The following is a 15,475-nucleotide window of genomic DNA, read 5'->3' on the forward strand; positions in this document are numbered from 1 at the left end:
GCAGTGGTTTACACAGTTGGAGTTTATCCAAATGCCTGTAGTCCCCACTGATCACAAAGAGACTAACAAATAAAATCTTCATATACTACGTGTCTGGAGAGCGTGTTCTTTAGGCCATCACTATGAGATGAAAAGTGTCGCTATACATTACTATGGGTTTCATCCCATCGCTATATAAACTGAGATATACAGGATATCTCCTTTAAAAAAGATAACTTTGAGAAAACAGTAATAAAGTTGGCGATAAATCCAAGGTATCTGTCACATCTCAGGGTTGATATTTTATCCTCTGTGGCATGCTGACTTCATAAGCAAGCACCTATTAATCCTTGAAATAAAAGAATAATGGGAACTTGAAAATATAAATCGAAACTACCTTCTAACATGGACAGCAGCATGACCACCATATCCTTCTGAAGATCCATTAATTCTTTTAATAGCTCAATTTGACTGGAATCCTGAAAATATTAACATATGTTACATTAACATATAATACATAATATATGTCATTTAATACATAGCATATATATTGCATTTGAGATAATATGAGAAGATTATGTAGCAAGAACAACACACTTATTTTCACAAAGAGTACTGGTTTACCAATTGTAAAGACTTTCCAGAATTAGAGAACAAAAGAAAGGCCATGCAATAAAGTATAAGCTTACTGCAAAGAGATACACTTCAGAATTAGTATTTATTACTGATTCTACCTCATTTTATTAAAGTATGTCTGAGGACAATGAACAAGTCTAACACAAGGATGAAAGCAGCACCACACAAGACTCAGGTCCCTCCATACACCTGACACCTTTCTTTTACTTGAAGACTGTCCTTGTTTTTCCTTCTTCCTAACTTATTACACAAAAATGCTATACATTTTATAAAACTTATTCTGAAAAAATAGGTATAACAGTGATATGACAAGTTTATTTTATATAAACTTAACAAAAATATACCCCAAAATATAGAAACAATGTCTAATGTATCTTATTTACCAATTTTGTTAAACTCCCTGATATTTCTCTGGTTAAGATTTTCTGGGTTTTTTGTTTGTTTGTGTTTGCCTTTGATTTTTCACCATGAAAAAAATTTGTTTACAAAGATATGTTGTGTCCAAACATCACTGCTTAAATTCAGTATCTAGAAACACAAAATGTACTTACATCAACATTTCAACATTATGAATCATCAAATTTTCTTTTTCTTTGAAACTATGCTTTGTTTCTTTTTTAAAAAAAATATACAAGGTATCATTTTGTTCATTTAGATTTTGCTACACATAAGGCTAAATTTCTCTATGGCTGGAAGAATGAGACTTTCTTTCTAAATAGTGTTCCCGTGGCTAGGTCTACAAACTGAACAACTGCTGGGTAGCACCAGACATGAATAAAACAGTGGAACTACACCAGAATGAGAACTCTCTTGTAAGTGTATAAATTTGGTTCATGTTGGTTTTCTTTACTTACTAAAATGTCATTAGTGATTAGATGGAAGAAACATGTTATTTCCTTATTTGGTGGAAGTTACCAATAACTAGATGTTGACAAAACTCAAGCCAGGTTCTTTTGAGTCCTCTTTTCAACTAGGGTTTAATCTTGGGCTATAAAGACTTGAACAAAAGACTAATATAGTTTCTACCAGCTCAAGGCTGCATTCCTAGGATGATCCTAGCCCACCTTAGAGGGACTGCCTGGGAAAACTCAAGGCTGCTTAAAAAATTAACATAACATAAAATAAAATAATTGTCCTGTTTCTGCCTGCTGACACCTGGGGACCGGTCTCATCTCCCAGTCTCTGTGTGAGGGTAGGAGGTAAACTTCAAAAATTGCCAGCCTGCGGACACAGCTGGCCTAATCGTATCTATACCGGCCAACCCTTTGTGATTTCTCCCTTCCTGCCGCTACCGGCCCCCTGCCTGTTTCCTCATTCTCCCTTTAAAACACCCAGTCAGCTCTGTACAAATCATAGTGGAGCTCTGTTCATGCTGGACTCTTTTCCCTACTGTGATATCTATTACTGATTAAAACTTGTCCTCACCACTGTAACCAATGCCCTGGGTTGTTGATCTCTGACAATATGCTCCGGCTTGTAGGCCACTGGTGTGAGGGCGGGGGGGGGGGGGGTGGCGTGCAGGTGCACGTGTCCTCACTTCACCGGAGGAAAGGGAGCTGCCACATGCATACTGTCAGGACACGTGAGTGAAAACACTGGACAGGAGTGGCAATGGTCTGGCCCTAAATCCAGCATTCTTTCCTCTACCTGACACCTGGCGAACACACACGCCCTGACAGGTATGTCAGATCTCAGGACCATCATCAAAGTTCACCACATCAAAGGGGCTTATTTACTCTTTTCTGTAAATTTGTTCTTTATGTGCTGATCCCTACATATTTTTTCTTTGACTTTCACAAAGTTAAATGTCCTGTTAATGAGTGAATGCCATCTATTGAGAACAGCTGCTCATTTATGACTCAGTAAGAAAACTGTCTCTAACAAGGGATTTGCCGATTACAAATCCTTTTTCAATTACCTGGGGGAAGAAGGAAAATTCCAGTGAATAATCACCAAGAGGTGGGTCTATGAAGGATTGTAAAATGTACAGTGTTTGAGGACTACACTGTGTTATTTCTCCATTGTATTTAATTCCTTAATATCCTTTGTTCTCAAATTTCAATAATGGCTCCCATCTATTCTTAGCCTGTATTAAATTCTTTCATTAAAATTTTTAAAAAATATATAGAGTAAAAGAAAGGCATCTGGGTGGCTCAGTTGGTCAAGCATCTGATTCTTGATTTTGGCTGAGGTCGTGAACTTAGGGTCATGAGATCAAGCCCCACATTGGGCTCTGCGCTCAACATGGAGTCTGCTTATGATTCTCTCTCTCCCTCTCCCTCTGCTCGTCCCCTGCCACTCTCTCTCTCTCTAAAGTAAATAAAACCTTTAAAAAATATGTAGAGATTAAAAGGTGTATAAAGAAGTGATTTAAGAAAGATCATATTCAAACAAAGGTAGCATGTTGAATTTGCCAATGTTTATAGAATTTGTCACTTAGGGTGGAAGAAGGCCATTTACCTGAGACAGCTTCATCTGCATGTGGGCAAATACATGAAGAAAGCCCACAACCGCATCCCACAGCCTGCTATGGGCCAAGCTCTGCTGATTCCCAGTGCAAGGACCCTGCACCAGAAACAGACAGACAGCAGTCATTCTCAATAACTTAACTGCCAAAATAAACCTTACACTAATAATCAGGGACAAAATTAACTTAGTGTTTACATATAACAAATTCTAAAAACAGTTTCTCAAGGATTTTCATGTTCTCTTTCTGTATGCATAATAAAACAGTGACAAAAAAAGAATGGTGAATTACTTCATGTATGTCTGGGTTTTAGTTTCTTTTATTTAGAGGAAGATGGTAGGATACAGTTGTTTTGGTTATAAGTCAATTCAATCAGTAGTTACTACCTGGTGTAGGATCTGAGACTAAGCTTAAGATAAGAGGCAATTACTTCTTATTGCTAAATAGTAACCTGGACAAAGCATTCATGTCAAGGAAAAAGTCCTCTTCAACGATTTCTTGAGTGTACAGCTGTTTTACCAATCTTACAACCACTGAGATTTTAAAAAGATTATTACTCAGTCATTAACTTCACGAACCCAGAATCCAGGGTAATTGGAACCTAACTTTGCTCCCTTAGCTCACACTTCAGAAGTGATCTTTACGTGACAGCAGAGAGGACGCGTTGTCGCAGGCAGGATGCTTGAACAGAGACCGCCTCTATTTTTATTTCCCAAGGAAAAATTCTACAACCACTAAGTTTTGCAAACACACTTACACTGACCAGGGAAATAAATAACAGGGATTTTATTAAAAAAAGAAAAATATATATACAACATGGTTCTTAACTTCCAATTCATTTGTTCCTTTTGACAAATGACTCATAAGGAGTATAAATTTGAGAGAACATTAAAACACATTTACTGTAGGAACAAGTGACCAGAAGAGATGACCATGGTGCAAATACTGACAAGATATTGAATTGGAACTGTGTCCTGTTCTCAGCTTCTATTTTCTCCTAAAGCTGACAGTAAAAGACAGTAAGTGCCAGGTACCTCCATATTTCAAAAGCAAAGTGCTAGACTCAGTATGTGCAAAGGGGTAGACTAAATAGATCTTTCCACCTTAAGGACATAAATGGGATGAAAGCGAAAAGTGAGAGACTTTGGAGAGCTCGCCACGTGCTGGGCATCTCCACCTTCCACCCCTGCTGTGACAGAAGAGGAGAGACACTGCATCCTTTGCACCAAGTGAGCAAGGAGCCTTCCAGGGCGGAGTGCTTGGCATCTGTCCTGAAGCTGGGTATTAGAAAGTGTGAAAGACACAGAGTGGCAAAAAAAGGTACGTGTTTCTCATACAGGCTCCTAAGGAGGAAGCAACACTTCCACCAAGACGGTGGGATCTTGCCCAGCAACACTGATTGAAAGGGTGATGTGATTCCCAGGTGGGTAGACAGATGCCACGGGAGGCACAGGGTCTCGGTGGGAAAAGAGGCATTTCCAGGTGCTAGCAGCAGTCAGCGGGCCAAGCCCACTTATCCGAGAAAGAACACAATATGCCCCCAGACCCAGCTCCGCTGTGCAGTCCTGAATTACACATGACCCACAGGAAGAAAGACCTTCTCCACCCTCACCACCACCCGGCCCTCACGTCTTCCTCTTGCACAGTTCCAATCCAACCCTGTGGATGACAGAGGCTGAGCGGAAGGAGGGGAAGAAGGAAGAAGAAAAGAATCCTGTGGGGAGACAGAAGAGAAGCGCAGATCATACGCCTGGCCCCCCACCCTCACTCACATCAGAGGCATTTCCAGCCCAAGGGCGAGGGGAGATTTCAAGTGGGATAAGAGCTGAGTGTGCTACTGGGCTATGACGGAGTGGGACTCTTCCTGTGACAAGGAGACTGAAGGAGTTTTATTTATCTGAGAGTGGCCAGCACACAAGATCCGTTCAAAGAGTGGTAAAGAAATGGCCCACAGAATAAGTGTGAGAGAAAGCGGGGAGGAGAAGTCAGGCGATTTTCGCTTCCAGCTTAATACATGGAGGCCATACAAGGGACCAGGCTACAGGGACTTGACTGCGTACTTCAGTCCTGTCTGGCTCCTACAACTCTGGTTTCAAAGCAATGGATCTTCAGGATTCCATGGGGGCTCACGTCAAGTGTCTGCACAGTGCTTCATGGCGCAAACACCTGCAAGGGTGCAAAGTACAGGGGCCACAGCGTGAACAGGAAAATGCCATGTCAGGGGCACCTGGCTGGATCAGTCGGGGGGGGGGGGGGCGTGTGACTCTTGACCTCAGGATCATTAGTTCGAGCCCCACCTTGGGTGTAGGGATTACTTCAGTAAACAAATATTTAAAAATAAAAGTAAATTAAGTGCCATTTCAAAGAAAATAAGCTTGATTTTTCCTCAAGTCAGGACAAATTTTCTTCATGTAGTATTTACTATTTTAACCAAAGGTTAAACTATTATATGACAAAGGACTCAGATCTTCTGCAAACTCTAGGTGACCAAGAGTTGCTTTTGCAACCCCGAGGTGACGGAGCTGCAGACCTAAGGCCAACCTACCCATTTTTCCTTCTAAAGCTGAAACGTAGAGAACTTACATTACTTTCTAGGACCTGCTCAAGCCCAGGCTGTGCACTTCTGGGAAATGATGACTAATCTGGATTGAGCATGTGCCTCCCCTACTGTGGAACATTCTTATTTCTCCCATCTCCTCGGTGCCTGCATCATATAAAACTTTCACTGACTGCCAGAGGGTGGGCTGGTCTTACCTTCAGACTGAACTTCTGGCAATGACAACTAAAACTTTCTCTTTTCTCACCAATGATTCTGTGTTCTTACTTCAGGAACTTAGACAATATAATGTCCTCTTATTCAAGCAATTCTAATTCTTCCCCCTTTACTAAAGCTGGCATGGAATCCTATGGATGATTACCTTGATTTCACTGGTTTTGGATCTCCCTCTTAAAAAATTCTCTATGGTTAGCAAAAATCTGACTCAAAAAGCAGTAAGCAAGACGGTAATCTAAAAGGCAGTCCAAAATAAGCATGAAGCTAATGATGAGCTTTTATTCACAGTATTAATAACAGTCAGTAAATATGATGCTAACACAAGCTTCTTCAAAATAGATTTCATTAAATTCGATGTGGTAGCTTGGACTGGTTCCTGGAACAGAAAAAGGACATTCGTGGAAAAACTGGTAAAGTCAGTATAGAGTCTGTAATTTAGATGAGAAGATTCTATTTCTATTTCTTGCTTGTGATGTATGTGTCAAAATTACATAAAATGTCAATGTTAGGGAGAGCTGGGTGAATCTTACATGGAGACCTTTACTTTTTCTTTGCAACTTTTCTGTAGATCTAAAATCATAACAAAATTTTTATTAACATATATTTCAGAAATGATTAATTTATATAAAAATGCCATGTAAACTAGGAGTAATAAGAAGTTAAAAGATGAACAAGCCATGGGGCGCCTGGGTGGCTCAGTCAGTTGAGCGTCTGCCTTCAGCTCAGGTCATGATCCCAGGGTCGTGGAATCGAGCCCTGCGTTGGGCTCCCTGCTCAGTGGGGAGCCTGCTTCTCCTTCCCTGCTCCTGCTTTCTCAAATAAATAAATTTTAAAAAAATCTTAAAAAGAATGAACACACCATAATAAGCCAAGCTACTTTATCCCTTGAATGCTCATATAGAATGTTCTCTGTTACATGAACAAGTGAGAATAAAGTTTGGGGTTCCAGTTCAAGATGGTGACATAGGAGGATCCCGAACTCACGTCCCCCCATGGCTACGCCACATCTATAGCTACGTGTGGAATAATTTCCTTTGAAAAAACCTAAAAATTGGTGGACCGACCCCTCCTTGTCTGCAAATGAGACAGAAAGCACATGGTAGCAGGCAGGAAAGGCTGAGCAGTCTCTCCATAAACCCCACTCCAGGTATGATTCCCCACCACTGGAAGAATACTCAAAACCCAGAGTTTCTTCCTGAGGAGCAAAGGGATTTGTACCCTACACTGGGCACCCCAACTATTAATACCAGTACCTGAGAAATGAGCCCCCCAAAACATTTGGCTTTTAAGACCAATGGGGCTCCCGCCCACAAGACCTATGGCGCCCTGGTGAACTAAGGAAAGAAAAGCTCTTAAGGTACCCTTGAGTAGACTCACCGACACCAGGGCCCAGCGCAGAAGGAGCCCCTTGTAAGCACCCAGACTTCATGTGAAAGAGACTCATCTCCTAATTCCGAAGCATGGGTCTGAGGGGCAGGGGCCCGCCAGGATGCTCTCTGGGCAGGGAGGCTGCCATCTCCCCATTTCTCCTCTGCCTTGCTAATGTTAGCGGGCACCATCTCTATTTTCCAGTCTGTGGGCTCTCTCATGGTGGGTGCCATCTTTTTTTTCTTGTCCTTTTAATATTTTCTTCTTTTCCTTCTCCTCTTCCTCCTCCCTTTTTTCTGGTGTGTACCGTGTTTACACTTCCCCTCTGCCTCACTCCAGCCACTGAGTGCTATCTTTGTGATCTCCCTCTGCTGTGCTTGGGAGCGCCAGTATCTCCAGAGGGGAGCGTTTACACACATCTGGTGGACTTGCGATCCTGGGTCCCATGAGATGATAACAACCAGAGAGGAGTTCTTGGCAGGCCACCATGCCCAGGGCACCGCACAGAGAGCAGGTAGAAACACATGTTTCAGAGAAGAGACCTGTGTGTTTGTGTAGGTGCCAGCCAGCAGGGGGCAGGCTTCTGGGGTGACACACTTACAGGGGCCTATGGAGCTGCACTCAGGGAAGGAAGGCCGGTGAACGCAATCTTTGTGTTCTCCCTCTCCCTCACTCTAGCAAACCGGTATCTTACGGAAAGGTGCTTGCACTCTTCTCTGGTGCCCTGAGTTTGTGGCTGCTGACAGGGAACACCTCTACGTTGCCTGGCTCTGGTGGCCAGTGAGGCTTAAGCTCAGAGGAACTCAGGATTATAACCAATGAGGTAAGAGTTTTTAAAAGCTATACCACCCCCAGGGCACAGCAAGCTGCAATAGACCCAGGAGTTCAATCTTTCTGTGACAGAGGTCTATTAGCTTATCAACTGAGCTGTAGCCTGAGGGGCTGGCTTCTCATTAATAAACTAAGGGCTGACTATAAATCCTTTCTGAGACCTTGGAGGGCATGCATTATCTTTGCACTCTCCTTCTGAAACATTCCAGAGAGCCAGCGTCTCTCTGAGGGGAGATCTTACATGTGCCTAGTTTCTATGTTGGGTACCCTGCTTTGTGTGGCTGCTGCCAGGGGACACCCCTGGATCACTTGGCTCTGGAGAGCATGGTGGCTTGGGTTCCTGGGTCTCATTGGACAGTAACAAGCAGAGAAACAGCTCCTGGCAGGCTACCACCCCCATAGCACTGCACAGGGAGCAGACAGAAACATATCCCTAGCCTTTCCATGACAGAGGTGTACTTGCTATTCCTGGAGCTTTGGTCTTGGGGGCAGGCCTCAGGTTTGGCACACCTCTAGGAGCCAAGAAGGTATTCTCAGGGAACACAGGCCAAGGGATCCCTTCATTGTGCCCTCCCCCCTCTGCTTTACCACAGTTCCTTAGTAGTTCCTAGAAAGGAGCATGCACACTCATCTGGAGCCCTGATTTTTACAACTGCTGCCCAGGGGACACCTCCAGGTTGTCTTGCTCTGGGGCCAACAGGGTTTATGCTTGCCATCCCACAGGACTGTATACATTTGCATTTTTAAAAAAGCTGCTCCCTGAGGAGATCTAGCTTCCAACCACCCTGAAGCTAGGTGCTAAATTCTTCCCCTTTGAGACACTGACTGGCCTGGCACTCCTTCAACTACCGTCAGTTATTAAAAATAAAATACACTGTTTGGGCAATCATGACGGTTTGAGACAAGAACACGGGGTTCTTGTCTCAACAGGGTTGAACAATAAAGTTCATCTCCTACAGAAGGCCACTCCTTCAAGACTAGGAGGGGTGGCTGTTTCATCCAATTCACAGAAGCTAAGGGGGTGGGGGAGGAGGAGGGGAGGAGGAGAGCAGAAGGAGGAGGAGGAGGAATATGTTTCAAATGAAATAACAAGATAAAACCTCAGAAAAAAAATATTAATGAAACAATATGGCATTCAAAGGAATAGTCATAAAGATAATGCCCAAATTCAGGGGAAAAAATGGATAAGAAAAGTGAGAAATTCAACAAAGAAAGAAAGTATAAGAATATTCCAAACAGAAGTCACAGAGCTGAAGAAGACAATAACTGCACTGAAAAATATATAAGAGGGGTTCAGTAGCAGACAAGATGGAGAAGAGAGGAACAGAACTTGAAGACAGAGCAGCGGAACTCGCCCAGTCAGAGCAGCAAAAATGAAAAAGAATGAAAAAAAAAGTAAAGATAGCTTAAGGGACTTACAGGACAACATTAAGCCAACTAACATTCACATCACAAGGGCCCCAGAAGGAGAAGAGACAGGGACAGAAAACTTATTTGAAGAGATAATGGCTGAAAACTTCCCTAACCTGGGGAAAGTAACCAAATAAGAAGCACCAAAAGAGACCAAGGCACATTATAATTAAATCATCAAAAGTTAAAGACAAGAAGAGATTCTTAAAAGTAGCAAGAGAAAAACAACTTGTTACATGCGAGAAAACCTCCATAAAACTACTGGCAAATCCTTTCAGCATAAACTTTTCCTTTAAGACCAGGAATAAGTCAAGGATGCCCACTCCTTACAAAAGTGAGTTTTGTAAAATCAAAAACAAACAAGTGGGACCACATTTTTATTCAATGTAGTACTGGAAGTCTTAGGCATAGCTACTAGGCAAGAGAAATAAAAGACATCCAAATTGGAAAGAAAGAAGCAAAACTGTTACTATTTGCATGAGGACAAGAAATTGTATATAGAAAACCCTAATACACTCCACCAAAAAATGGTGAGAATAAATCAATTCAATAAGGCTGCAGGATACAAAATCAATATACAGAAATCTGTTGTCTTCCTATAAACTAATAATAAACTACCAGAAAGAGAAATTAGGGCAGCAATCCTACATACAATTGCATCAAAAGATTAAAATACCTAGGAACAAATTTAACCAAGGAGGTAAAAGACTTATACAGTGCTAACCACAAGCCACTGATGTAGGAAAGATAGAAACGAATGCAAAGCTATCCCATGCTCATGGATTGAAAGACTGTATATTGTTAAAATGTCCATACTACCCAAGCAATCTATTGATTCAATGCAATGCCTCTTAAAAATCCAATGGCATTTTTCACGAACTAGAACAATCCTAAAATTTGCATGGAACCACAAAAGACCCTGAATAGCCAAAGCAAACTTGTGAAATCAGGAGGTATCATGCTCCTTGATGTCAAACTATACCATGAAGATACAGTAATGAAAGCAGGGTTGTACTGGCGTAAAAACAGACCTGCAGATCGACAGAACTGTAAAGACAGTCAAAAAATAAATCCACACATATGTAGTTAGTTAATTTATGACAAAAACCCAAGAATATACAATGGGAAAGGACAGTCTCTTCCATAAATTGTGTTGGGAAAACAACATATACCACACACACAAGAACAAAACTGGACCCCTACCTTACACCATACACAAAAATGAACTCAAAATGTATTAAAGACTTGAATGTAAGATCTGAAAACCAGAAAGCTCTTTAAAGAAAAAACAGTGGTAAGATCCGTGACATAAGTCTTGGCAATAATTCTTTTTTGGATTTGATGCCAGAAACAAAGGCCACAAAAGCAAAAACAAACAAGTGGGACTACATCAAACGAAAAGGCTTCTGCACAGCAAAGGAAACCATCAACAAAATGAAAAGGCAACCTACTGAATGAGAAAAATATATGTAAATCATATATCTGATAAAGGGTTAATAACCAAAATATATAAAAACTCATACAACTCAACAGCGAAAAATAACCTGATTAAAAAATGAGCAGAGGATCTGAATAAACATTTTTCTAAAAAAGACTTTAATCAAGAGAATTCACACAGAACGCTCTATCGTGATACCTTGTGAGACATGTGTGAGAATATGAAGGGAACAGTGGATGCCAGCGAAGACAAGGAAATAGGAATGTGAGCCGCCTGACACATATTTTAACTTTCGCTTTTATTTGATTTAAAGAAAAATTCTCAGAATGATCAAGTGTGACGTTTCCATTTTGAAATGTCAGATAAGGATCCTCTTCCCCGCCCAGGGAGAGAATACAGAAAGTAAGATCCTTCCAAGGTACGACCACAGAGGAGAGAATGAGCTGGAAGAGGTGAGGGTCATGTCCTTCCCCTCCACTCCCAGCTCTGCAGCACCCCTCCTGGGCCGGCCTCCCTTGGCCCTGCGTGCTCATGCACTCAGTCATTCTATAAACACCTGCACCTGTGCGAGGCCCTGGGGGACCATCTGTTATTTTTACTTCACTTCTTCCCGCCACGAGATTATGTTTAGTCTAATGAAACAAACTAAATGTATTCCTCCTGTTGTCTCCTTGGCAGATGGCACTTCACACACAGTGACTGACTGATTCAGAGTAATAGTGGCCATGGAGACAGAACACAGAAAGATGGCTGACCATCCCCTAGGAAACAGCAGTTCCACGTGTTGAAAAAAACAAAATTTTATAAAATCTTTTAAAAATCTGCAGGTTAAGTCTAGAAGTTTAGCCTAAGAAGAATATAAAACAAATTGATGTTTAAAGAAAAGATATTTTATTCATGGCTCTTGGAACTCTACCTGTACTACACATTACTCTACGATTTTATATGTACCGTGTGTATGTGCATTGACACACGTATGTGTTTAACATAAAGTTTTGCTATTCTCTTTCATTTAAAGTTTCTATGAAACTCCTTTCTTATTTTTACTGGAACACAATAAAGAGTAATCTAATGCTCTGTCCTTTCTCTTTCCCTTCTTCTTCTTTTTTTTTTCTCCCTCCTTTCTTTAATACGTACTGAGTGCTTAATACCAGGCCCTAGAGATACAACATAGTCAACATCCTCGTTCATCCCTCAAAGGAGTCAATAATATCTTGATCTGCCAAACAGTAAAGCAAACTCAGTCCCTGTAAATTCACATCTCAACCTGATATTTAATTATCATCATTGGCTAAGAATCTATACGAAAGGTTAATAACAAATGTGGATCATGGCAGGAAAATAGGCATATTGCATTTTCCGTGGAATTCAAAGCTAACCAGTTGACTCTTTTCCATTTTTTTCTTCAAACAGCAGAAATATTTAAATGTTTACCTGAATATACTCCGTGAGAGTGTTAAAGACTTGCTTTGCTACTTGAATTGCTTTGGAGAAATTCCGTTGTCCTTGTTCATCAATAACATCTTTCCCAGAATAATACCAATAGAAATCACTAATGGATTCCTGGAAAAGAGGGATGATAGGATTTAGATACATTCTAAAGCTACCACTAACCTGTCCTCCCTAGACAGAAACAACAGCTGGAGAGAAGAAGCAGAAAACTTAGCTTTAAAAATGACTTTCTGTTTCTGATGACCTTGAACTTCACAGACATAAGATCAACACATATTTATCCACTGAGCAGAGTTAAATGTTTACTATGTAAGCACAAAAATTAGACAAGTCAGGGGTGTGTTTTGGGTTACAGACATCAGGCCTTCTTCTCCAACAAAGCCCGTATCGTTTCCTCATGAGAACACAAAAATGTTCCTTGTTCCTATAAACGCCCCTCAAGAAACTGATTAGACTACTTAAAAACACTGACAACAACCATAAACAGACATCTGAACAAGACCAACCTTTCTAAATGGGATGTTTTCAACAATAACTTAGACTGGAAGGAATTTTAGTTGGCTGAAGGAATAACACAATGTAGTCTAGCAAGCACACTACATTTGGGTTTTGAGATATGATTTTAAAAATCACCAATATGTTTTCAGCAATATTTTTTGTAATTTGCTTCAAAAATGGAACATTTAGGTAATAAAAATATTGTACTTTTACATACTCAAAAAGAAACTGAAAGTTTGAACATGTGGGTTTTAAACTACTCTATCTGGCCACTCTTATAAATAAGATGAGGGAAATAAAATTTGTACAGGGCTCCCAATACGTAGGAGCCTATGCCTTCAGATTCAAAAAATAATGAAAATCTGAAGCCTATGCCTTCAGATTCAAAAAATAATAGTTTTATTAACGTGTGAAAGATTACTACAAAATCGGGGAGATTTTTAAGTGATGGAGTCTTAAGCCGAATTTTAAAATTAATTCAAGTATCAGGACAGCTGAAAAGAACTAGCTGTTAAATGTAAATTTATCGTAGGTATTTTGAAAGCCTTTCTTTCTCACTTTTGAAAATGTTTCAAACACCCTGCCCTCATTTCTCTATCAACTGTAGCAGAAGGAGCAGAGCATGTAAGTACTTTGCAAAATGAAAATGCATTTAAAATGCCATCAAGCTAAAAACTATGGGGAGAAAGTTCCCACTTATAGAAAGAAAATAACGAGCAAAGGAGGAGTGAGGGTCAGAGGCAAAGACAACAGGAGCAGTTTCACCCTAAGACTCGGTGGAAGGCTGTGATCAAAGACAAAATATCTCAAAACATTCTGTCTAGTCATCCATCAAAACACATTACAACACGTTAGCTTAGTAACTCTGCCCCATTACTTCAACTAACCAACCCCTTCCATTTTTTCCTAACAGAAGGCAACGTACCTGGACTCTCAGGAGGTAGTCTACGGTAGAGATGATTATGTTGACGGTTGTGTTATTGCCGGTCTGAGTTCTCAGATAATTTTGAAAATCTACATAAGATCAAAAGACATTACTAAAGCTTCCTCAACAGGTTAAAATGAGTTATTTGAAGAACTGCAAAAGCAAATGATGTCTCCAGCAAAATCACTGTGGCTGAGTGGTGCTTTATCCAAGAGGAGTGTTTTCAGTGGGTATCCCAGACACATCGAGGTGCTCCACAGAATATCAGTATTCATTTTTTGTCTAAGAGGTGGCTAACATCTGTTTCCTAATTCCTAGCTCTAGAGCTCTGGGCATGTGAATCGCTGGAAGGGGTTCCGTCTTTTAGGACATAGCAATTAAATTTCGTATTCAGTTATCATTTGTTCCTCAGTACCGTGCTCAGTGCTGGGGAAACAAAGATAGAATTAAGATACAGTTCCTGTCTACACAGCTGCACAAGTCTGTATCAACCACAAAGGAAAATACATTATGCTAAGCAATACAATGAAGTAGACTCCCCAGTTAAAAACTAGTATAAAAGAAATAAAGCTATATATTTCTCTGTAGATATCTATCTATATCTTTTTTCTACCTGTCTTCTCTAGCAGAAGAACAACTGATGGGAATTAAGTGAAGTGGCGAGCAAAGGATTTTGGAAGTAGGAATGTAAAACATAAAATGTCATACTGCATATACTGAGCATAGTGACAAAGGCTCAAGACAGTTTTTGACTCAGGGATGAAGCGTTAGAACTAGCAGGCCCCGGTCGTTACCGGTTTCCAAATTCTGACTCCCTGGTACCATCACATAGTCTGGGGGCTCACGAACCTGAGTTGTGTCCCTCACAAAGCAGTTGTAGGAAGCGGAAGAGGTCGCAAGTGAACTCGTCATCCTGGAGAACCTTTTCTCCTGCAGAAAGTCCAGAGAAATCAGACATGATCAACTAGCCCGGCCTGTCCCTCCCTTGCTATCCCCACCTCCATAAAACTTGCATGTCAATCTAGCATTGTTCTGAACCAAAACCAGTCACGAATCATAGCCGCTTTTCTATCTGAAGCTCATACGATCATGCACTTGGCAGATAGATGCACTTTTTCTTTGTCAGAAAAGAACATTTGAATCTTAAAACTCAGGTTTCTCTCTGTTAAAAGTAGCAGCATGGGTTTGGCAACATTTTAGAAAAAACCTGAAGATTTAAACTTTTTTTTTCTTCTTTTTTTTGGGTAAGGTGTGTGTAGGAATGATCTCTACATCTCTTAAAAACACCAAAGTCTGGTTTGTTCCCAGAGTATGACCAAATGATTCAGTGCAAAGGCATTCAATGTATATAGAAAACAGGGCCGAGAGTTTCTTTTATTTAAAGAATAATTAAAACAATCTTGTAGAAATTGTAAATGACTAGAAAATGTTTCTTAATTCATTTCAATTAATGGTCTCATTAGCCGGCCTATGGATTTTAAAAAAGTAAAGGCTTCAGAAATCTGATACAGAGACGTCATGGGTTGGAGCATTACTTCCAAAGGAGAGAGAACTGGCAAACAGACCTAATTATATATATCAAGCCAAAAGAAAGGCTTTGGTGGCTCATGCTCTGTGAGTAAATCTAACCAGGAAAGGCGAAAAGACGGTTGGCTCAGAGCCACAGAAGCTATTCAGGACCATTAAAAAAACTATTTG

At 40.7% G+C, this 15,475-nt stretch overlaps 1 protein-coding gene across 3 annotated transcripts in view; it reads right to left on the bottom strand.

The window, feature by feature from the left end:
- The window catches only part of RYR2 (ryanodine receptor 2), a 718,243-nt gene that overhangs the window by 39,853 nt on the left and 662,915 nt on the right, over positions 1-15,475 (bottom strand). For all 3 annotated transcript variants that reach the window (XM_087863178.1, XM_087863177.1, XM_087863176.1), the window contains 5 exons: positions 14,627-14,707; positions 13,778-13,866; positions 12,337-12,465; positions 3,076-3,180; positions 377-458 (listed from right to left, as the gene is read on the bottom strand). In XM_087863178.1, the coding sequence (XP_087719304.1) occupies positions 377-458; positions 3,076-3,180; positions 12,337-12,465; positions 13,778-13,866; positions 14,627-14,707 (486 nt within the window). The remainder of the gene's footprint in view (positions 1-376; positions 459-3,075; positions 3,181-12,336; positions 12,466-13,777; positions 13,867-14,626; positions 14,708-15,475) is intronic.

This window comes from Ursus americanus, chromosome 6 (assembly GCF_024610735.1).
Source record: "Ursus americanus isolate L20-20 chromosome 6, mUrsAme1.1.p, whole genome shotgun sequence".
Classification (NCBI taxonomy): domain Eukaryota; kingdom Metazoa; phylum Chordata; class Mammalia; order Carnivora; family Ursidae; genus Ursus; species Ursus americanus.